Genomic DNA, 24,191 nt, shown 5'->3' with positions numbered 1-24,191 from the left:
CTCTACAGAGTCAAAAGCTGCACAAAGTGTCAGCCAACATGGTTTCGGGCTACACCTGGACTGGAACCACCTCCCCTTCACTGTCAACTTTATTACCGACCCTTTTGCCTATTATGAATCATCTTCAGGACGCTTTCTTAGGAAGGCCAACCCGCACCAGACAATAGTAAAGCCCTGGGTGTACTCTGTCACCCTTTCGGATCCTCACATAACCCAAGGTTACAGGTACACGCTGTCAAACAATAAAACACTACCCGCTTCCCAGAAAGCACATCGTGCTTTCTGTTTCTTTTGTTGTTATTTTTTTGTCTCATTTTTAATTGTTTCATGTGACATGAAGAGGGGTCATTGTTTCATGGAGGCTTTCTTCTCGAAGCAGGACATGTTCACAATGGAACTTATCTCGTCACTGCATACTGTGATTTAAAAAAATGGAGAATTAGATGACGTTGTGTATAAAAATCAAAATAAATTGCAAAAATATTGCAGGCTGTAACAGCGTTCGATGAAAAGGCGTTCGATGAAAAGGCGTTCGATGAAACGGCTTCTATGAAACGGCGTTCGATGAAACGGCGTTCGATGAAACGGTGTTCGATGAAACGGCTTCGATGAAACGGCGTTCGACGAAATGTCCGGACCCAATATAATGGATGTAATTATCGAGATGTCTTATTTGACTCTGTTTTTCCCCCTAATGAAAATATACGATAGGTGTAATCAAGCAATTATTGGCCTGTGTGATCCTGTGAGGACATGTTCATAGAAGACGTAAGGTACACGAATATTTCGGTGTAAACGGCCCGTCATTTCTGGCAATAGCATGCTTTAATATTTTAAAGGTTAGAATATACGTCTAGAACATCTTTATTAAGATTTGTCATAATTATGTCTGGATGATAGGTATGTAACGTGCATAAGCATACGCTTATGAAGTTATTCGCATGTGTGGCTTGATAATAATATATTCCGGAAAGAGTGCCAGTTTCTAGCCCTCCCAAATACTATAACGGCCACGTATCACAAGTGAGTCGTCGTATACGTAATAAAGTCTGAGGCCAGCTGCCTTCAAAAGAAATATAATCATGCACAAAGGGTAATGTGGGCCCCTTTTATTTACAAAACGCGTGTGCTCACTGCTCTGTGACCTAATCGGCGTTGCTAGCAACGCCCCTGAGGAATCGTCGAGCACCATTGCAGTCCCTGATCCCGGCTTTCCAAAAGACGCTACACGGGGGTGCAAGTTTATTCATTGTGGTCGGAGGCGAGCAACACATGCTCTAACCCCCGTGGGGCGGTGGTATCTGCTAAAAAGTCGAGCAGAAAGAGAAGATGACATTTTTTAATGAAGTTCGGGCAAAAAATAATCGTAAAATAAGGACAAAAGCGACTCTTTGCGTCGCTTTGTGTTCCACGACCATGCAACAAAAACTCCGCACACCAAATATTTCGAGCACCGAAATGTCCTAGACTCTTCAGACTGCTAGATGAAGCCTAAAACAAACCATTGTACTATACATGGGCTGCACCTACGCCACAGAAGAACGTCGCACGCCGGTTTCGACCATGCTGGTGGTTGAGACGACCGCGATTTGCAGCGGAGCTATGGTGCGTTGGGCTGCAGCAAGCGCTCGCGCAACAAAAAAGAAGCGGAAACTACACGGCCAGCTTCTACCGTACTCCGGCGATCGCAACATCGGTGTGCACTGCGACGGAGATGCTGTCCAGAAAAAGAAGGCACGAATGGCAGGCAGAGCCGGCTCAGGACAGGCGTCGATGATGCGGCCGCTCATTATGGAGTTTGCGGGGCGCATTTATTTGTTAGCGGTGTGTGACGCACTTTCATAACGTGTTTGTGAATGCTGTGAGGGCCAATACGACACCGACGCGCTAAAGTTAGTGGCCCAAGTGATGACTTTCCACTACACCACAAGTTTGTGTGGTAGAAAGAAACAGTCTAGTGAAGTGCACCTTGTGTTGTTGAGCAGCGCTTCGCAAACATGGAACTCAGAAAATGTGGTTATGGTTGAGTTGGAAGTCACTTCCTAATGTACACAACTTCACCATTCGAAATAACATTCAATCTCGGCTCCTGCACCCAGCCGATCGATCGTCAAGTGGTTATGTGTGCTTTAAAGTGTTTGCGTACAATAAAGCTTCTTTTTCGGACAAGGTAATCAATCTCGTGACATGCGCTCTACTGGTCATGCGCTCTTGTGACGTGCACTCTAATGGTAAGCGCGCTCCTATCGCAGCGCTCTCGAGTCGCGCGTTCTAACGTCGGCGCTCTAGTTACACTGAACTAAAATATAGGGGCAGTGAAAAAAATGTCGGCGGCGTCCCATCGGCTGTGTGAAGCCAGAAGCACAGACTGCCGCGAGTGGCGCTGTTGTCGAAATCCGGAGGACATGGCTACTGTAACATGGGATATGGCGTCGCGTACGTTCTCGGATGGTTTCTGTAGTGTCTATGGTCGTTTTTGCAATTTGTTTTTGTGATTATCAAGTGCTTGGCATTGTGATTACATAGGTTCGAGTTTTGTCGCTATGCAATGAAAACGAAGAGAAAGAAGACGGATGCGCAGCGCTACGCGCCAGCATGCAAGACTGGTTACCCCAGTTTTCACTAAATTGTGGAAGTAAGGTTTAACCAATTTATTCATACACGTTGAAACACCCATGAAGCATTCAAAGGCCACACTAATGAACCGCTAATATCAAAAACAGCTACGCTTGGCGCGAGCTTCGCTGGCAGGAGTGCTCCGGAATTAGGGTGCCTACATGTCTGTCTGTCTCAGGGTGAAGACATCCACTGTTGCCCTGAATGTGCCAGCGCGTGACACTCTCGCGCACTCGGTGCGTGACTTGGGCAGTAAAATGGCGTCTATGCATTAGCAGAGGCTACGCGCTCGAGCTGAGTGTCACCGGATTGCGCGAGCTTCAAAATGCATAAAAAACGATTGGGCAGAAAAATGGCTGAGATGTCACCACTCAAGCAAAAGCGCGCGTGTGTATGAAGGCACTCTATCCGGAATCGAACACCAGCGCCACCTGGCAGGTTCTACACGAAGCGCCTCACCTGGAGGCCGGCTAGTGTCGTGCGCTCGAAAGGGCCTCTCCCGTCTGAGTCCACCTTTGGAGAGCGATAACTAAATTAATTCTGGGCCGCTTCAAAAGCACTCGGGCATACGCGTCATAGACCTAGAGGAGATTCCTTATAATGAATTACAGACTGCTGAGTGTCGCCATTGATGGTACAATTGACGGCGCGTATGCCCGAATTTGTGGGAAACGCCCCCTTTTTGGCCGATTTTGACGTCTGAGGCAACCTTTGGAGAGTGATAACTAAATAAATTCTGGGCCGCTTCAAAAGCACTCGGGCATACACGTCATAGACCTAGAGGAGATTCCTTATAATGAATTACAGACTGCTGAGTGTCGCCATTGATGGTACAATTGACGGCGCGTATGCCCGAATTTGTGGGAAACGCCCCCTTTTTGGCCGATTTTGACGTCTGAGGCAACATTTGGAGAGCGATAACTAAATAAATTCTGGGCCGCATCGAAAGCACTCGGGCATACACGTCATAGACCTAGAGGAGATTCCTTATAATGAATTACAGACTGCTGAGTGTCGCCATTGATGGTACAATTGACGGCGCGTATGCCCGAATTTGTGGGAAACGCCCCCTTTTTGGCCGATTTTGACGTCTGAGGCAACCTTTGGAGAGTGATAACTAAATAAATTCTGGGCCGCTTCAAAAGCACTCGGGCATACACGTCATAGACCTAGAGGAGATTCCTTATAATGAATTACAGACTGCTGAGTGTCGCCATTGATGGTACAATTGACGGCGCGTATGCCGGAATTTGTGGGAAACGCCCCCTTTTTTTCCGATTTTGACGTCTGAGGCAACCTTTGGAGAGTGATAACTAATTAAATTCTGGGCCGCTTCAAAAGCACTCGGGGATACACGTCATAGACCTAGAGGAGATTCCTTATAATGAATTACAGACTGCTGAGTGTCGCCATTGATGGTACAATTGACGGCGCGTATGCCCGAATTTGTGGGAAACTCCCCCTTTTTGGCCGATTTTGACGTCTGAGGCAACTTTTGGAGAGCGATAACTAAATAAATTCTGGGCCGCTTCAAAAGCACTCGGGCATACGCGTCATAGACCTAGAGGAGATTCCTTATAATGAATTACAAACTGCTGAGTGTCGCCATTGATGGTACAATTGACGGCGCGTATGCCCGAATTTGTGGGAAACGCCCCCTTTTTGGCCGATTTTGACGTCTGAGGCAACCTTTGGAGAGCGATAACTAAATAAATTCTGGGCCGCTTCAAAAGCACTCGGGCATACGCGTCATAGACCTAGAGGAGATTCCTTATAATGAATTACAGACTGCTGAGTGTCGCCATTGATGGTACAATTGACGGCGCGTATGCCCGAATTTGTGGGAAACGCCCCCTTTTTGGCCGATTTTGACGTCTGAGGCAACCTTTGGAGAGTGATAACTAAATAAATTCTGGGCCGCTTCAAAAGCACTCGGGCATACACGTCATAGACCTAGAGGAGATTCCTTATAATGAATTACAGACTGCTGAGTGTCGCCATTGATGGTACAATTGACGGCGCGTATGCCCGAATTTGTGGGAAACGCCCCCTTTTTGGCCGATTTTGACGTCTGAGGCAACCTTTGGAGAGCGATAACTAAATAAATTCAGCGCCGCTTCAAAAGCACTCTTGCATACGCGTCATAGACCTAGAGGAGATTCCTTAGAATGAATTACAGACTGCTGAGTGTCGCCACTGATGGTACAATTGACGGCGCGTATGCCCGAATTTGTGGGAAACGCCCCCTTTTTGGCCGATTTTGACGTCTGAGGCAACCTTTGGATAGCGATAACTAAATAAATTCTGGGCCGCATCGAAAGCACTCGGGCATACGTGTCATAGACCTAGAGGAGATTCCTTATAATGAATTACAGACTGCTGAGTGTCGCCATTGATGGTACAATTGACGGCGCGTATGCCCGAATTTGTGGGAAACGCCCCCTTTTTGGCCGATTTTGACGTCTGAGGCAACCTTTGGAGAGCGATAACTAAATAAATTCAGGGCCGCCTCAAAAGCACTAGGGCGTACGCGTCATAGACCTAGAGGAGATTCCTTATAATGAATTACAGACTGCTGAGTGTCGCCATTGATGGTACAATTGACGGCGTGTATGGCCGAATTTGTGGGAAACGCACCCTTTTTGGCCGATTTTGACGGTTGAGGCAAGCTTTGGAGAGTGATAACTAAATAAATTCTGGGCCGCTTCAAAAGCTCTCGGGCATATGCGTCGCAGAACTGGAGGAGATGCATTATTATGGCTTATAGAGTACTGAGTGTCACCATTGATGGTACAATTGTCGGCGCGTATGCCCAAATTTCTGAGACACACGCCTTTTTTGCCTGATTTTGACGTCTGAGGTTGTGATGACTTAAGAGATACTGGGCCGTTTCAAAAGCTCTTGGGCGCACGCGAAGCAAACCTACATAGGATTGATTAATTAGCAGTAACAGCGTGCTAAATGTCGCCATAAATGCTACTCTTCGTGTCCCGTTTGCCAAAGTGTCTGGACCACGCCCACTCATTTTAGCATTTTTATTTTTAATACCATTCTTGGAAGTGGAATAGCTGGTGAAATGAAATTTGGACACTTTGTAAAAGATAGTTCGGATCAAAAAACGCTTTGACTCCTTAATTATTCAGCGCTTTAAGTATAATGTATTTGAGCTAATTACGCGATAAGAACGAAAAAAACAAAAAAACAAAAACAAAAAAAAACTGCATTTACGTTTTGTGTTTATCAATTAAGAAAATATTCAGTGTAGTTGCCGTTTTGCTATACATTACATAAGTTGCTAAAAAATGTATTTAGGAACGCAACAACGTCACTGAATCCTCGAGTCTCCTCACCAACTGCGGATTCTTTTTGGTATTTAAAGCCCTGGGGAACCACTTTAAATTTAAGTAATTTGAAAATAAAAACTGTTTCCATGGAGCTGGAGACATTGGCTATATATATAGCAAAATGCAACTAAATTGATCGTGTGGTTTTCTTAGGGTTTGCATCGAATGCTGAAAAGACGTATGATTTTTCTGCGGTTCGCCATAGGAACCAATGAGTAAAAGTTTGGTTGCATTTTGGCCAGACTTAATATAAACCCTGGACCACGAAAATTCTCGTGGAGGTTGAGGGCAACGTATTAAAACGTGACACAAAAGTGCAAAGGGATTGAATGATTAGTTTTCTTTGTATAAAAAAAGATCGCTTTGGTCCATTGAGTTACGGGCGCCGGCGCAGCGGCGGCCGATAGATGGCGTAAGTAGTAACGGCGCTCGCCTGTCCGAGAATCTTGGGGTTGATTAGTTATATTTATTGGGAAAATGTCGGCGTGCGATGTGATTGTGTATAGTTAGGCTGCTTTGTTTTTGGGTCTTATTTTTTGTGCAACTATTTTAACGTCTGTTCAAAAACTATGGTGACATAGTTTCGGAAATTGCAGGGTCAGTGCGATGAATTAAGTCAATAGAGAGAGAGCAATCCTAAACGAGGACACCAAGTAACATGAGGAGGTGACCGTCGGAGCAAGATAAAACTTAGTCTAAGTTTTATCTTGTTCCGACGGTTCTATCCCCAATGTCATCCGTGCGTCCTCTCTTAGGGTTCCTATTCCTCTTTTGTGCCCCCTAGTTCAGGGGTTCAAAGCTCCAAAGTCTACAATGGCTTTTGCCCATTCTCCTGCTGGGGCCATCCGGCTTCACCTTGATTTTTTTTGTCTGCTTATCCATTTAGGGTTGTAGTCTGAAACAACTAAAAACGAAAATATTTTTTATTAAAAACCTCAAAATGAACGAAAAAGAAAATTACCCTGTCTAGGAAATGATGGGACGGACGTGAAAATAAAAATAAAACCCAAAAATGAAGAACATATGTATACCCTATTTGATCATTGGGAACACGAATCCCAGCTGATATGGTGACGCAGCACTCTTGTATCTGTGCCCCGTGCTGGCCTCCTGTGGGTGGTATAGCCACACCAGCACTACAATTTTTAATGCGAAAGCATTAACTGTCTCATGGAGCGAGCTGACGTCATCAGTCGGCAGCGCGAAAACGGCAGATAGTTTCCGCACGCCTTCGGTTCCATTGGCTGGCGCACGTCGACGGGGCTCCCATTGGCCGCTGCGCTATGGCCTCCGAGATCTCGAAGCGCGTGAGCGCTGGTACGCAGCAGACGAAAAGAGAGCGGATGAGCAGACGACAAAGGGAGCGGACGAGCGGCTTGCATGCTTTTGCATTCACATTTCATAAGAAGTGCTTAGGTGTACCTCGAGCTTTTTTCTTTCTAGGAGGTGTTGGCTTAGTTTTCTTTGAAATTTAGGAGAGGAGGGGCTTAGGAAGATCTTGCTCAAGATCGAGGTCATGCATCTACTTGCTTTTCAAGCCAAGACTTGCCGGTCTCGTCTTAACCAGCTTTTGTCTTTCCATTGTCTTTGTACCAGGTGTGGGCAGTAGGGGAGTTTGCCTCACCCAATGAGAGCTCGCTGTTCACCCCGCGGGTGATCACGGACTACTTTGAGGTGCTTGAGTGCGTCACGTTTGAGATGTTGGGTTCACCCACCCTGCTGCAGCGGGAGCGCCGACTAAGGCTACTTTGTGTCCTCATCACTAGCCTCAGCAAAGTAAGTGTCTTCTGTTCGTAAAGAGTCAGAATAACTGGTTTCGCCGCTTACTGAAAAGCATTAGCGATTCTTCCTTCATCGTAAATTTCCTTTCAAGTAATTTTGCATTGGACACATGTTTAAGAAAAATGAAATATGAGCGAATGTTTCATCAAAGTAAATGTCGTGCAAAGTAGGTAATTTTGCGTTCGACACTGTTTTAGAAGATTGAGAGCTTGAGACAGTGTATCACTGTCTCAGAAGAATTGTACCCTATACTTACTGTCATTGAATAAGGATTGCTACACTTGAAATGGTGCCTTCTACGCTTTCTTGTTTCCCAAAAAAAAGGTACAGCACATACCCAAAAACTCTCGGATGTTTTTCATTCAAACATTTATAGGAAACCTGTGCTGTGAGCCATCGGAGCCTATTCAATAGCGTGTGAGTGTCACATGTCCTTTGGGTGGGGAGCAGCGACACGTGGGGCTCATAGTCAAGTAATACGCTTGCAGCTCTGGACTGGCTGGGATGGCTCGTAGCATCCGACGTAGGATGAAAGGGAATATGGCGTAAAATCCTCTATGAACACCCTCCCCCGAGAGACCACTTGTCCCGTTTTATTGGCTAATTATTCATAACATAAAAATTCAGAAACATCACACAACCCTTGATTCTCAATGGATGTCACGTCCGACGGGAGTAACATCAATCGCGCGATCTGCAGTATCGGAACGTCTGACAAGCAAGTTTGTAGCTGGTTCCTGCATTTTTTGTCCGCAGTCTGCGCATGATATCAGTTCCTGTGGCATGCGAGTTTATCGCAACGGGAAACGCCAATCTGCTGCATCTGCGATCTGTGGGGTCACTTATTTCCCGGGTCATGTGGTTGATAGCGGGTGCCCTGGCGTTTATCAGTCATTTCTGATAAACGTTTGCTGTGTCGTCCCCAGAGATCACCCACCAAATATTTTTCACCATTTATATTTTAACGCAATAGCGTTGAGCTCGTGTGGCAGAAAAGCCGGTGCCAGTGGCGCGACGCAGATCCTGATTCGTCGATTAAATCATGACATCACAGCAACATGACCTCGTGCGGGAATTTCAAACGAACCACACGCTCACGTGAAACGTGACGTCACACGTGGATTGAAAGTGATTTTAAAACGTGACATGTAATGTGAATTAAAGGTCGCCGCATGTCTCAAATGATTTTTCCTTATAAAGTAATTCATTTGCCTTAAAGAAAGATGTGAAGAATTTTAGGCGGGGTTCGAACGCACAACCTTTCGGTTGCGAGTGAGACACGCTACTGCCTAGGCCATGCAAGGCACGCTTGCTTGGCAGAGGAGAAGGCGATGCGAACGGGGCCTGATAACGCTACCGCGTTCCACTCTTAGAGGCGAAACTTAAAGAGTTTTCTAAGTTTTTATTTTGGTTGGGTCTTTTTACGGGATTTTAGGGTAGTGTGTGCGTGATCAGCGAGAAGGTGTGGTTCCTTTGCCTCTTCTTTTGACTCCCGTAGCTAGCCGTGCGCTCTCAAGACCTGGTGCCTAGGGCTTTGCTCTGTTTGTCCAAGACCGGCCAAGTGTGCGGGACGGAGTGTTCGGGGCCTAGGGCTGTTCTGGAACGCAGGGTCGCCGAGCTGAGGGCGGTCCTCGAGAGCTCCGGGTGAGTGTAATGCAGAACTCTGTTGGCAGCTTGCCATTTGGGAAGTCATCAGACCATTCCAGGAAAGATGTGGCTGTCTTCGATCCGCCATTTTCAGAAATCGCGGCTTCAGGAGGTTTTGGAAGGAGTGCCCTGCGAGCGTGGCACGAGCAAGTGCGAGTGCCTCACTTGGAAGTTTGCTGCCTGGAACGCAACTTTGGCTGACGTGTTTAGTGCCCTATACTAGTGTTGTGCGAATATTCAAATAGTAGTTTAGAATAATGTGCTATTTGATATTCGCTTTGATTTGAACTGCTACATTCATAGCACTTTTAAAAGTGTTGATCGTGTCGGGCTATTTCCGTTGAGTGGGCTCTCACCGAGCACCTGTACACTACGGAGAAGCAATACCCGCAGAGCTCGCAGGTCTATTTGTAGGTATCACTTTCCCGCAGAGCTCGCAGGTCTATTTGTAGGTATCACTTTCCCGCAGTGCACAGTTGGTCGATGAGAAGCACTGCACGGAGCTTATCTGCTGCGATTATGCAAAAATATGTTGGACAGCGATGTCTCGACAGCCCGCATTCATCATTCATCCTCGTTTTTTTTGTTTCTTTTGCCAAATTTGAAGTAGAAGAAAGAATATATATCAGGGAGTTTTTGATAAACGAGAATAGTTTTTTGGCTCGGCTAAATAAACTAAGCGTCGCAGAAAGCTCAGACTCTGTGAGAATGTGACGCTAGCGTTTGGAATGTAAGGCGAAAGTGTGAGAACATGGCGTCACCTGGATCAAAAGATAATTGGGTAAATACGAAAGTTCTCTACGAGCCGACGTCCAGCTAAGCCTAATATCGTTAAAACAAAAAGAATGACATTGTGAGTACCTGTAGTATCTATTTTAGTGAAAGAAACATATCAGCAAGAAAGAAAGCAAATCCCCTTGTTGAGAAGTTTTTTTTCCACTGAAATATATGCTACATGCTAGCTCCCACTATGTCATTTTGTGTTTTAACGATATTAGGCTTAGGTGAATGTCGACTCATAGAGATATTTGGTTTTTCTCAATCATCTTTTGATCCAGGTAATGCCATGCTCTCAAACTTTTGCGTTCTATTCCAACCGCCAGCTTCACATCCTCACAGAGTTTGAGCTTTCTGTAATGCATAAGTTTATTTACCCAAACCGAAAAACACGGTTCCCATTTCTCAGAACCTCCCTGTGTGTACAGAGCAAAGCAGATTTATACTTAATATCCTCGATAAGAATAGCTGCGACAAATCTGTCGTTCACTTTAACAGTTCACAAATATACTTATATTAAAATTACCTGAGCCCAGTGGTGGACGAATGGAAGTTTCTTTTATCAACCTTCGGGAGTTGAGCTGAATTTTAATTTAAGCATGATGCACCGTAGTGAAAGACTCAAAGAAACTATCTGATATTTGATTAAAAAATATTCAGCCAAAACCACTTTTGGCTTTGAATTCGCTTCAAACCCAAAATCGGACACTATTCGCACATGTTTATCCTATGCACCCGACACCAACAGCAGAACAGGTGTCCGCCATACCCACCTCGTCTGCTCTGCCTCTGCAAAGGTTGCAGTAGGCAACGACATGACACGTCTATGATGTCATCGAACAGGAATGGAGGCACCACAAATAAGAATGCAGTAAGCACACCATTCACAGACTCGTTCCAAGCACCACACTTGAAAGAGTGCTCCCCTCAAAGGACCACTCACGCAGTGGGAGCATTTGCCCCTAGTTCTCAAACTGGCTGTTTTGAAGATTGCGTATTTATTGGAAAGAAATTGGCAGTATAAACACTCGTGATGACGACGCGGGACAATAAAAATGGTGGCAGCTCAACACAGTTTGGTGTGGAGTGCAGATCAGCGTAAGCAGCCTATGGCCTGGGGAAGTTGCTGAATCACACCTGGAAACTGACTGTCCAAAGTTGAAGCTAGAAAGCAGTGAAATTTGGTGATAAGGATGACAGTGACGAGGTGATAGTTGTGATGGAGGTGCTTGAACAAGATGCAAGGTTAGCATCAAGTGCTGAAGGCTAATAAAAAAAAAAAATGTAACTGGGTTGTGTATTTTTATCCATTGTGCATCTTTTACTATACCACATCTTAATAATTGTTCATAAAATATAGTTAAAATTGGCTGATGTAGCTACAAGAAAGCTCCATGTGTTTTTCATGGTGCTCGATTACTTTACGTGTTCCGGAACGGTGTTGAGTCACTATCAGCCTTGATGGTAGCCCGGCAAAATTCTTAATTACCGATTTCCATCAGAATCAGTTGAACACATTAATAGACACCTCTGAACCAGTAATCCAAATTGCAAGTCACAGTAATTGTTTCTTGCAAAGTTGTTGAAAATTTGGACTGAAAAGCCAAGATGTTCCACTGGCAGCACTGAAAACGTAACGTCAGATGTTATTGTTTTTAGGCTAGATGGCGCAAGTTACAAAGGGTACAGCTGTTATCATCCATCCGTCCATCCATTCATGTTGTAATATGGGGCAATATGGGGGCATTACAGCTTGTTCCCGACGGGTCACGAGAAGTTTGACGGTGTGAAGTGAACGCTGGAGAAACTCGTGCCGGAATAAAATAAGAAGCACCAAATACTGTATTTACTCGCACAATGAACGCACTCGCGTAATGAACGCACCCCCCAAGTCGGCTCTCAAAAGTTCGACTTTTTTTTCACTCGCGTAATAAACGCACCCCCAACTCGGACGTCAAAATTTTGACCCCCTCCTCCCTCGCGCGCGAAATGAACGCACTTTTCTATCCTGGTGCAGCGAGGTCGCGAATGCATGGGCAGCGTGGTCGAACAAAACGCCTTGCAAAAGGCGTTAAATAAATTCGCAAAGATCCAACCGAAGCAAGAAAAAAAAACATGCGAGAGGAGCTTTTTTTTTCTTTTTTGCACAGCGCAGTTTGGACTTTGGGTTCGCGCGCCGCCGCCCGCAAGGAGGTAAGAAAGAAGCGCTCTAAGCGAACAAAACAGCTTGTGAAAGGCGGCAAAAAAGGAAGAAAAGAAACCCAAGGAACTAAGAAAAAACAAAAAGAGAGGAGCTTTTTTTTTTTCCTCTTTTTTGCACAGCGCAGTTTGGTTACGGGGGTCGCGCGCCGCGCGCAAGGAGGTAACAAAGAGGAGCGGAGAAGCCCTCTAAGCAAAGGAAACAGCTTGCCGAAAGGAGGAAAAAAAAAAAACCCACGGAACTGAGAAAAAAAAAAACAAGAAAAAGGGGAGCTTTTTTTCTTCTTTTTTTTGCACAGCGCAGTTTGGTTGGGGGGGGGGGGGGGGAGGGTCGTGCGTCGCGCGCCGCGCGCAAGGAGATAAGAAATATAAGCGGAGAGTCATCACCTAAGCAACGCCTAAGCAAACAAAACAGCCTGCGAAAGGCGGCAAAAAAAAAATCCAAAAAACTAAGATAAAAAAAAAAGATTTTTTTTTTTGCACAGCTTAGTTTTGTTACTGGGTCGGGCGCCGCGCGCAAATAAGAAGTTACTTCGATTTTTCAGGATAAAAGGTCCGTTCATTATGCCAGTAAATAACTGAATAACCGACGCAAAAATTTTACTTCGCGTAATGAACGCCCCCCTAACTTTGCATCGATTTTTCGGAAAAAAAAGTGCGTTCATTCTGCGAATAAATACGGTATATATATATTATTAGGTTAAAAATATAGGGTGATTTAATGAGGAATGATTATATACAGGATGGATAGTAGGGGTGACATTCGTCCGGGAACAGTCCGAGCTCTCTGAATGCTCGTCGAGCGCGCGCCACTCTGCGGTACTACTTCTTCCTAACAATATTCGCCCCGTCGGTGCAGGCACCGGTCATCTGGTGCGTTTGAGAGGCTTACGTATCACGACGATAGTAAGGTTTCATACGGCTTATGTGGACCGCGTCACAAGATCTTGAACGATGGTCAAGGGGCGGGGTAACAGGCGCAACTTCGTAGTTGTTGAAAGAAAGTTGACTGACGACACGGAACGGGCCGACGAATTGCTTGAGGAGTTTTTGAGACTTGCCGGGTGCGCGCAAGGGAGTCCACAAGAGAACTTCGTCGCCGATGTCGTAGGTGGTAGGCAGATGACATGCATCGTAACGTAGCTTCTGGTGCTGCTGCGATTCCTGGGTGTGCATGCGAGCAAGTTGGCGAGCGTCCTCTGCTCTGGATGTGATCTCTGCTGCGGACGGCTGAACCAAGGTGTCAGGTGTGTAGGGCAAAATGGTATCAAGAGGTGTGAAGGGTTCGCGGGCATAGAGGAGGTAGTATGGAGAGTAGCCGGTTGTAGACTGCCGTGCCGTATTATATGCATATGTTACGTAGGGAAGAATGATGTCCCACTTGGTATGATGGTCAGCAACATACATTGAAACCATGTCGGCAAGTGTGTGGTTCAAGCGCTCGGTCAGTCCATTTGTTTGGGGATGGTAGGCGCTTGTGCCTTTGTGGACTGTGGAAGAAAGCCGAAAGACGTCTTCAAGGACTTGAGAGAGAAAGGGAGCGCCACGATCACTAATTATAAACTGGGGAGCTCCATGACGCAAGAGAATGGAGTGCAGAAAAAAATTAGCAACTTCATCGGCGTTGGCGGCGGGTACAGAAGTTGTCTCAGCATAGCGTGTCAAATGATCAATAGCGACAATGATCCACCTGTTCCCGCTTGTCGACAGAGGAAAAGGACCGAGAAAGTCGATTCCTATACGCTGGAATGGTTGGTATGGTTGCGGAATCGGTTGTAGTCTACCAGGAAGCCTGGTGGTAGGTCTTTTCTTTGTCTGGCAGTCGTGACACGCCCGAACATATTTGTTGATGGTGCGGGTCATGCCCGTTCAGAAGTAACGACTCCGTATGCGGAAGTACGTTTTGGCAAATCCGAGATGTCCGGCTGTTGCGTCGTCATGGTTAGCTTAAATGATATCTCTTTGTAGTTGCCGGGGGATAACCAAAAGCCAAGCGCGTCCGTGGACGTCATAGTTCCGCCTATAGAGGACTCGATTCCTGAGTTGGAATAGACGGGCACGGCGTAGAATTTGCGCAGGAGGGTTCTGATATAAACCTTGTAAGTGGTGAATGATGGGGTGTAAGGAAGGATCAGACTGTTGTGCGGCAGCAATGTCGATGTAGTCTAAGACGGCCGTTGTTGTGTCGAGGTCAGCGGAAGGTGTACGTTGCGACGCAGGGGGAAGTGGGCATCTTGAAAGACTGTCCGCGTCGAGGTGTCTTTTGCCAGATTTGTAGTGCACAGTAAATGTGTAGTCTTGTAACTTCAAGGACCAGCGTCCAAGACGTCCGGAAGGGTCTTTTAACGTTGTTAACCAGCATAACGCATGGTGATCAGTGACGATAGTGAAGTGTTTGCCATAGAGATAAGGACGGAATTTTGAAATTGCCCAAACAACAGCCAGACACTCGCGTTCTGTTATACTGTAGTTTCGCTCGCATTTTGTAAGCGTACGACTTGCATAGGCAATCACACGATGGACACCGGAGACGTTCTGGGCCAACACAGCGCCGATGCCGTGGCCGCTGGCATCTGTGCGGATCTCCGTGTCGGCGCCTGGGACGAAATGATCAGGAACTGGAACGGTCGTCAAGGCAGTCTTGAGGGCTTGGTAGGCATCGTGTTGTTCGCGACTCCATTGGAAGGTTGCATTGTTACGGAGAAGTGAGTTCAGGGGTTCAGCGATGTGGGCGAATCCGGGTATGAATTTCCGAAAATAGGTGCAAAGACCGAGGAAGGCGCGCACGACTTTCAAATGTTTGGGCACTGGAAATTCGGAAACGGCTTGTACCTTGGATGGGTCAGGGCGAATTCCGTCAGCGCTGACAATGTGACCCAAAACCTTGATTTGGCGTGCTCCAAAGACACATTTTTTTGAGTTAAGCTGGAGGTGGGCTGATCGAAAGCACTCGAGGACGTGCTTTAGCCTGTCCAAGTGTTGAGAGAATGAGCGGGAAAAAACAATGATATCGTCTAGATAACATAGGCATATTTTCCAGGTGAGACCACGCAGCACAGTGTCCATCATTCTTTCAAATGTGGCTGGGGCATTACACAAACCAAAGGGCATGACGTTAAACTGATAGAGGCCGGCGGAGGTAATGAAGGCAGTTTTAGGTTTGTCAATATCCGCAACGGGTATCTGCCAATAGCCACTGCGAAGGTCCATTGAAGAGAAGAAGGATGATCCTTGAAGAGTGTCGAGAGTGTCGTCAATTCTGGGTAGAGGGTAGACGTCCTTGGAAGTAATTTTGTTTAAGCGTCGGTAATCTACGCAAAAGCGCCAGGTTCCATCTTTTTTCTTTACGAGGACTACAGGTGACGACCAGGGGCTTGATGAGGGTTCAATTATTTTCTTGCGAAGCATATCAGTGACGTGTTCGTGAATGACCTGGCGCTCTGCCGATGAAACTCGGTAGGGACGACTTCGAACAGGAGAGGCTTCGCCCGTTTCGATGTGATGGGAGACCTCCGACGTCTGCGCAAGGGGTCGATTGTCGAAATCGAAGAGGTCGTCATATGAAAGAAGAAGCTGGGTTAAAGCTTCTTTTTGGCCGTCAGATAAGCGGGTGTCTATCATCTTCGCAACGTGCATGTTGGCGTCCGGAGGGGCTGGCAAGGTCTGAATGTTAATACTGTCAGAAAGGGGTACGAAGTTGTCGTAGATATGAGTAGTGAGTGTAGCCAAGCGGGCACCACGGGGTACAATTTGGGGTTCAACTGAGGTGTTGGTGATGAAGAGAGAAAGCTGTCCTTGAAGTGTGTCGGCGATGCAGTAGGGGATGATGACAGGCTTCTTTGTGACAAGGCTGGCGATGGGCTCGATAAGACCGGATGTGCATGGAAGAGAACGGTTCGGCATGAGTGTGATATAGGCAGCCGAGAGGGGAGGTAAGATGTAATCACCACTGGCATGAAGAAAAATGGGGTAAGGTTCACAGGCGGTGTCAGTAGTCGGCGAAGAGTTCAAGAGCAATTCCCGGCTGGCGCAGTGAATGGTCGCGTCAGTGGCCGAAAGGAAATCCCATCCCAATATAACGTCGAAGACACAATTTTCGAGTACAGTGAATAGAATTATGTAGGAAGTACGACCGATCTGAACCGGTATAATGCAGTGACCGAGAGGTTGTACGAGGTCACTGTTTCCCATGCGAAGGAAATATCCAGGAGATGGTGGAGTTAGCACTTTGTGCAAACGGCGACGGAATTGATTAGAAATGCAGGATTTTGCTGCACCTGTGTCTATTAAAGCTGCGACTTTTTCTCTTCCAATTTCGACGGCGATAGTGGTAGGGCCAAGAGAAGGAGGATTTGGGGCTGTTGACGGCGATGCCGCCTGAGCTCCTGTGTCACGACAGGCTGCGTTGTTTAGTTTGACGGTGGAGATGTGGCAGTGGCATCAATAAACGGCGAGACAGAGCGGCGTCGAGGGTAGGGGGATGAGGACCGGCCACGCCGAGAACCAGGAAAAGGGGGAGGACTCCAGTTGCGGCGGTCGTCGGAGGTGCGGCTGGGGTTGTGGTCGTTGAAGGGTGGGGTAGAAGTGGGGTTGCGATTGTATGTCTCGGACTGAATACGGCGGCGGCAGTAGCGAATAATGTGGCCAGGTGAGTGGCAGTAGAAGCATACGGGACGGTTGCTTCGGTGCGATATGCCTCAGTTCTTCGGGGTGGTCCGTAACGTCGAGGAGGTGGGGAAACGTTATTCAAATGCTGCACGGGGCAGAGGTGTGGGGATGCGTGCTGCAAGGCGCAGATGGGCGGCAAGAAGGCAGGCGGCGGGACGTGAGGGCAAGGAACCGGTGCGATGGGGCAAAGCGCAGCCCGAAGTTCATCCTTGATGACTTGTTGAACACTAGAAGTCTCGGTTTGTGGGCGTGAAATATCGGCGGAGGGACGAAAGGAAGCTACAAATTCGCGTAATTCTTCGCGAATGATTCTTCGTGTAAGAGTAGAAAGCTCACCGGCGGAAGATGGGGCAGACACTTCCGGGAGGCGTTCAAACGAAGTGTTGAGGATCCGACCGCTTTGTAGCTCTTCGTACTTCTTACATTCCGCAATGAGCTGGTGGACGGTCGGAGGCAATTCGGGTGCGACGACTAAAAATAGTTGCTGGGACAACCCTTTGAAGAGGTGCCTGATTTTCTCGTCCTCTGGCATAGCTGCATTGACGCGACTGCAAAGGCGGAGTACGTCTTCGATATAAGAGGTCGAAGATTCAGAAGCGGCTTGGTACCGCTTGGAAAGCTTGTCCTTGGCATGCTGTCTGCGGCGTTCAGGTGTGTCAAAGACGTCCGCAAAGGCGGCTTTGAACGGGTCCCATGAATTGATTTCGGTTTCGTGGTTGTCGAACCATTGTAGTGCTGTGCCTTTCAGGAAAAAGACAACGTTGGCGAGCTTGATCATGTCGTCCCAACGATTATGCTGACTCACGCGGTCATAATTCTTCAGCCAGTCTTGGACGTCCGAATCAGGGGTACCGGCGAAATCGGGGGGGGGGGGGGGGGGGGGGGTCACGTTGGCGATTCTTGATGTGTAGAGGCCGCTGGTCCGTTGTGTTGGTGTTCTCATCGGGCATGGTTGCAGAGGTGAAGCGGCCGCTGCGCAGCTCCAGGTCAGATGAGCGGAGGGGAAGGTCGGGGATTTTGCTGCACCTCCACCACGTATTAGGTTACAAATATAGGGTGATTTAATGAGGAATGATTAGATACAGGATGGATAGTAGGGGTGACATTCGTCCGGGAACAGTCCGAGCTCTCTGAATGCTCGTCGAGCGCGCGCCACTCTGCGGTACCACTTCTTCTTCCTAACAATATATATATATATATATATATATATATATATATATATATATATATATATAGACTACCTCCTTGATTTGCATATTTACACTGTGGGATTTGCCCTTTGGGGGGTATACCACTTAGAAACACGGAAAGGTTCCATGGGTCCGGATAAAGACGTGTTTATTGACTGCAATGTCAGCACGCTTCGCTCTTAGACAATCAAAAGTCTGGGCGCTGGCTTAATTGCCAGTATCACCCGGTCGGTTTCCCGCGCTGCCGCATTAGACAGAATCACGGGAAGTCGGAGGCCCACAAAGAAAAACCGAGCTCCGTAGAGCCAGGGCCTCCGCCGACGAGAGCCCCTGGCCCACCTTCGGGGCCAGCTTATGTAGCCTCGGAGAATGGACGCGCCCGGGGAGGCCACTAGCAGTCGCGTCCATTATAACTCTCAAGGGTGTGCCGAAGGCGCGTTCACCCAGGGGCAAGGGAGAGCCGGCCCCTTCGGGGAATTCGGCCTCGTGGTTCCTTGTATCCGGGAGGCCGACGCCATTGTTGACGACGACTCCCACGGCCTGCTTGAAGCTAGGCCTGGATAGGGATAGAGGGAACCCAATGGTTCCCACAACACAACATGCGACGTTGCCCCGGTGGAGAGCATGGGAAAATATGAATGTCAGTCTTGGTATCGCGTTTTTTTTAGTAGCTATTTCAAAGTTAGTGAATAAATATCATGCCGAAAGGAATGAGGCCTAGGTATACGAAAAATTTGTTTAGGTTGGGTAGGTAAAAAAAGCACAAGACCTCAAGAAACAGTAACATATGGTTTACTAATCACAAATGTTTTGTTTCATTAGGGGGTCCTTATTGGTAATATTGATGTTGTTTGGTTTTTCTTTCTCAACACATTTTATTTATTTTTTATTTGATAAAGGCAAAGCGAATGACAACAACTTTTTCCACTCTAGTGCTGCTTCTACAATCCTCACACCGCCAAAGGAAGATGAGTTGAAAAGGTGAGGTTCTCGTTAATTATTCATAGATTATTATAAGAAATAAACTGTTACTAAATTAATGTGGTCATCCTCATGTGACTGAACCAAGTTGGGAGTTCATTATTGGGGAAATTGCCGGAGTGGTAGATGGATTTTTTTTCTTTTCCAGCAATACCCCGTTTCGTCCACTTAACAAGCTGTGTTATCTTTAAGCCTTGCAATCATTTCAAATCTCCCCGAGACCGAACCAATGTAGGTAATGGACCATCTAATAGAAGTTCACAAAACGTCACCGGTTCATGGATTTTCGAGGCCCGTGCACACCATTGCATTTGAGTGCGTGTAATTGCGTTGCATCTGCAAGTCACCGGGGCATCCGTGCCTCGTATGCCAAGCTGCTCCTTGATTGGTTGCCACACTTCATACAAAGCACGGATGATCCGGCGACTTGTGACCCTTTCTCTACAGAATGCAGTCAAACGCAGTCAAATTGGGGGATCAGTGGGCGAGTGCTTCAGCCCACCACTTCCCTGTGCACGTGGAGCGAAAGCTCGCGCTGCAGAACCAAGGGATCCTGGGTTCAATCCCCCACCCTGCCCGTTTCGATCTGGATGAGCATCGTACCGGCGTGCGGTCGTGTATCACTACTGCGTGGTGCACGTTAAAGACCCCAGGCTAGCGGCTGTACTGCACTGGCTAGATCGCTCATCTGCAGCTGGGAGAACCGTCGCTCGTTCAGGCAGACCAAGTTCTACACACACCCCCATTTGTTTTTCTAACGACTAATTTTTATTGGCTCGATTTCCCTAGAGCTTCTCGATAAAATTCACGCTTCGCATTTCTTACAAGTACCGCCAGTAACATTTTTTCCAAATGCGGAAGGCACGTGCAACGAGCGGGTGTTCATCGCCATCCGCTTCTTCCATCCGCTTCAGTGCTGTGCCGCCATTTGCTTCCAAAGGCTGCACGAGGCATGTGCCTCGTGCATTGGCGCATTCGAGGATGATTGTTCTACCTCCAGTTTTAATAGAAAGTTCCGTAGAAAGGTTGATCGGTGTTTGGACTAAAACGAGGGCTCCGTGTTTTGGAGTTTACCTTTTTTTTGCGTTAACTGTCTCATGGAGCCAACTGACGTCATCAGTTTGAAGCGCGAAAACGGCACCTTGTTTCCCCGATCCCAAAGGAGCGAAGTAAAGCTGATGGATTTTGCCTTCGGTTCCATTGGCTAGCACGCGTTAGAGTCACTAAATAAAGATACGCTTTCAGAGTACCGAAACTCCCAAACTATGCGTCTGAAACGCGTCAGGCGCCGCCAGCTTGGGTCCGCGTGCAGATGGAGGAGTGCTTGTAGCTGAGCCAAGCCGAGCTGTAGCCGTCGCCTGCGCCAGCTGCCGTAGCCACAGCTGTGGCAGCGAATCAAGGTCGTGTTGTTCGTATCTGGACATAAGAAGGAAAAAGTGCGTGCTGAGCGACGGACTTTAGCGTGAGCGCGCAGTAAACAGTAAAACTGCAGCAGGCAGCGGATCGCTGGACCCAAGATGGTGGCGTTGAAAAAACGCGATCATGATGATAGTGACTCACGTGACTGCCGCTGTCCAACGATGCCGCAGCGAACCAATATATTAATGAATGGAGCGACTGTATTGTCGGCAAACTGCCAAAGAAAAGGAATGCGGTACTCTGAAAGCGTAGCTTATTTACTGACTCTAGCACGCGTTGCTCCTCAGTTTCTACAACCGCTCACCCCATGGCGCTGCGTGTCTTTTAGCGCGCCGTTAGCACGGAGCGTCCCAGGTCAGCGTGCCCAGGGTAGCACGCGCGCGGACCGGCGACGAAAAGCACGCAGCAGACGACAAAGGGAGCGGACGAGCGGCTTGCATGCTTTCGCATTCACAACTCATACAAAAACTTAGGTGTACGTCAAAATGTTGTTGTTTTTTTTTTGAGGGGGGGGGGGGTCTTTTTTTACAGATTTGGTGTTTTCAGTGTAAATGAATTAAGCACGGAACCTTTAAAAAAGTACCCCCCCCCCCCTTTCCTCCAAAGAAAAAAAAAAGAATATAAAAAAAAAAAAAACTTTGAAGGCACGGATGCAGTGGAAGCCTGCGTGAAATAAATTGCTGCCTGGGAGCTGATTCCTCTCTCATCTGTACTTTCCATAAGCCTTATCGGTTGTAACGTTTTTTCCTGGCGGTACCCTGAAAAATGTGTCAGTGGGGTTCTATACTGCAGTAAGCTCGTTTCTTTCAATTGTACTATTTACTGGCTTTCAATTAAATGACATTTTAAATGTCCTTAGTGCACAGGGAATACCCATGTCACTTGGGCATTTGAAATGCCTCTAGATCAGGGGTCTCCAAACCCCGGCCCTGGGGCCTGATCTGACCCGCGGAAGTCTTCCAACCGGCCCGGGGCTGGCCGCGGTTCTTCCAATGATGCCGGGCCCGCGGCCCGCTTCCAGCCTACCACCTGCTGCTACCGGCGCAAAAAAGTGCGCCTAAAAAAATGGCGCCACGGCGCGCTCCTAATGCGCAAACGAAGATACAAGAAGGAACGAGAGAAACTGCATCATAACGCGGGTCCTTTGGCCATATTACGTACTCATTGAACATTGTCGTCACCATTCTGGTCTCCTGCTTTGTGTATGTGTGTGGCTATGTTGAAATTGTTTTGCATTATCATGTGAACTCTATTTAGTGTCCCCTTTCATAACTCTTGCACGTTGTCTGCATTAGTTTTGTTATGCTTATCAGTCTTGACACTGTGGGAATATGTCCAACTCATATGAACATTGGTTTACGCCTGGGGAGTTTTCTTGGCCACAGTTGTCGTGTAATGTCGAAATTAGCTAAATATTAAATTTTAAGATGAGCTATGTATATATACAGGTTTTTTTTAAGCTCTACAGATTTGTGTAAAAAAAAAAGCGTGAAAGTTACACTTATGCGGTTTGTGCAGGTGAGTTATACGGCTACGGCCAGTGGACACTCTGTAGGTGGCTAATCTTTGCGATAAGTCGGCTAATTAATTAAAATTTGTTAATAAACTTTTTAATCAGTGAAAATAGGCATATGGTTCTAATTAGAAACTTACTGAGCGTCATCGAAAACCACTAAATCAACTCTTTTTAGAAGGACTTGAAGCTCGTGGGAAACTCGAGGGCGCGCCAAAGTTACCACTCGTGAAGCAGGCGCTAAGCTAGCAGTGGCGGAATGCGAGACTGCAACCAAACAGCTTCTTAGCCACAAAGTTTGGAGACCCCTAAATTGATAATTTTTAGGGCTGAGCAATTGATCGATTGGGTAATCGAATGCTTGCTTTATTACTGGTGCGCATTAATGCAGTTTAGAAAGCAGCACTGTTGTATTGCAAGATAAAATACTTTGGCATTCTTTATGATTGTAATCCAGTGTGACCATCAGTTTTAAAAATGATGTAAGCATTTTTATTTTAAGATGATTTGCGCATTTTTTTTTGTATGTGGGCGGTACAGCGTCGAGTTTTAAATGAGGTTACACATTCTGTCATAAATGACATAGCAAGAAATAGATAAAAATAATGCCTAGTTGTGTACCTTTTTTAATGATATGTTTGAAGGTCATCGCAGGGATTAATCGAGTAGTTTGTTGATTAAAGGGTAGCGATCAATTGGGTTAAAACTTGTTGGATGCCCAGCCCTAGTAATTTTGCTTGTGCTCTTAATTACTCATGATTAGCATGCTACTTTTTGGATATTTTCGGTTTGAAAAGCATCCGAAATTGTCGCGCGACTTATGTTACATGAATATTCTTAAGTACTTTGCAGTGCTGAATTCTCTTATCCAAAATTTCGTTTACTAGTTTGCAGACACTGAAAATATTTTTGATCCATTAACCCTTTGAAATTTCGATTTGTTATGAGCAAACTCTTAAATCCTTGGGGAAGAGAGGGCAGCCAATTCGGAATCTAAGATCTAAAAATGCTGTCACTTAGAACCGCTTTTTTAAATATTTATTTTTATCTCTTTTTCTAAAGGTGTCATCGAGACCTGACGCAACTGCCCGGCCTCGTTCGTCTCGTATCTGCCATGATGGTGAACGAGGGATCGCCTCGGTGATTCAGATTTATTTAAAAGGATTCAAACACAAATAAAATAGTCTGTTTTGTAGCTTTAAAAAAAAATTAATCCAAAACAAAAAGTTTTGGATTCATTTTTTTCTTCCGTTTTCTTTGACTGGGAGCCAAAGCTTTGCACTGCTATCTGGCTAGTGTAGGCTCAATACCACCTGGAAGACAAGGCCTGCTCATGACGTCATCGTTAGTGGACCTCCGACCCGCCCCAAGCGACAAAGACGCTGAAGCTCGACGAGCGGCAGACGCGTCCGTTTTGGCGTCCGTCTTGGCTTTTCACAATGCAGATGCAGTGTCACTAAAGCTGCTTTGTGAAAGTTTGCCACTTCAACCAAGTTTTTTTTTTTTTTTTTCACACAGTGCCTCAGGTCTTCAACCGCGCCATATTGAGGACGGCGTATTAAAATTAACCAGAGAGTGTCCTTAGGAATGTTTAGTGGTGAATCACGGCCAATCCTTTGAGGTGAATATGCCGCTTGCATATTTCACTCTCTGCAAGCCTAATCTTTCCAAGGGGTGAGGCATGGGACGGTGCTCCACAGGACGTGTTTTTTCGGTGTGTTCAATTGACCAATTTAGAAAATCGCAGGTTCTGAAGGTCCTGATATGAGAATATGCGAACATGTGCTCAATCAAGCGCAGGCGCTCCTTCGACTAAGGAAGCAATCCCAAAGTATTTTTTGTTCCTATTGTGGATCTTTTTGCCCCCAAGCTCATACTTCTTACCTCCCCCTCCTAATACACGCATTGTTTTATATTTGGAATCCTCAAGCTGTTTTCTGCCAGGTGGTGCCAGTTATAAAATGGTGGCTTGTTCAAACTCTCATCAGCAATAAAAAAACGCAGGTTAGAGAAATATATATATAGGATATATATTTTTTATCTGAGTGCCTGCCA

General features: G+C 46.7%; 1 protein-coding gene across 1 annotated transcript; it reads left to right on the top strand.

Moving 5' to 3' along the window:
• The first annotated feature begins 7,379 nt into the window (after positions 1 to 7,379).
• On the top strand, positions 7,380 to 23,331 carry LOC120841366 (AP-5 complex subunit zeta-1-like). Its single transcript, XM_042294611.1, has 5 exons — positions 7,380 to 7,473; positions 7,557 to 7,736; positions 9,241 to 9,386; positions 19,157 to 19,204; positions 23,199 to 23,331. Exons 2-5 carry the CDS (start codon positions 7,659 to 7,661, stop codon positions 23,278 to 23,280), a joined length of 354 nt encoding a protein of 117 aa, XP_042150545.1. The 5' UTR covers positions 7,380 to 7,473; positions 7,557 to 7,658; the 3' UTR covers positions 23,281 to 23,331.
• The last annotated feature ends 860 nt before the right edge of the window (positions 23,332 to 24,191 follow it).

The sequence above is a fragment of the Ixodes scapularis genome, unplaced genomic scaffold, assembly GCF_016920785.2.
Source record: "Ixodes scapularis isolate PalLabHiFi unplaced genomic scaffold, ASM1692078v2 PGA_scaffold6__148_contigs__length_123643588, whole genome shotgun sequence".
Classification (NCBI taxonomy): Eukaryota; Metazoa; Arthropoda; class Arachnida; order Ixodida; family Ixodidae; genus Ixodes; species Ixodes scapularis.
This window is presented reverse-complemented; position numbering and strand designations above follow the sequence as displayed.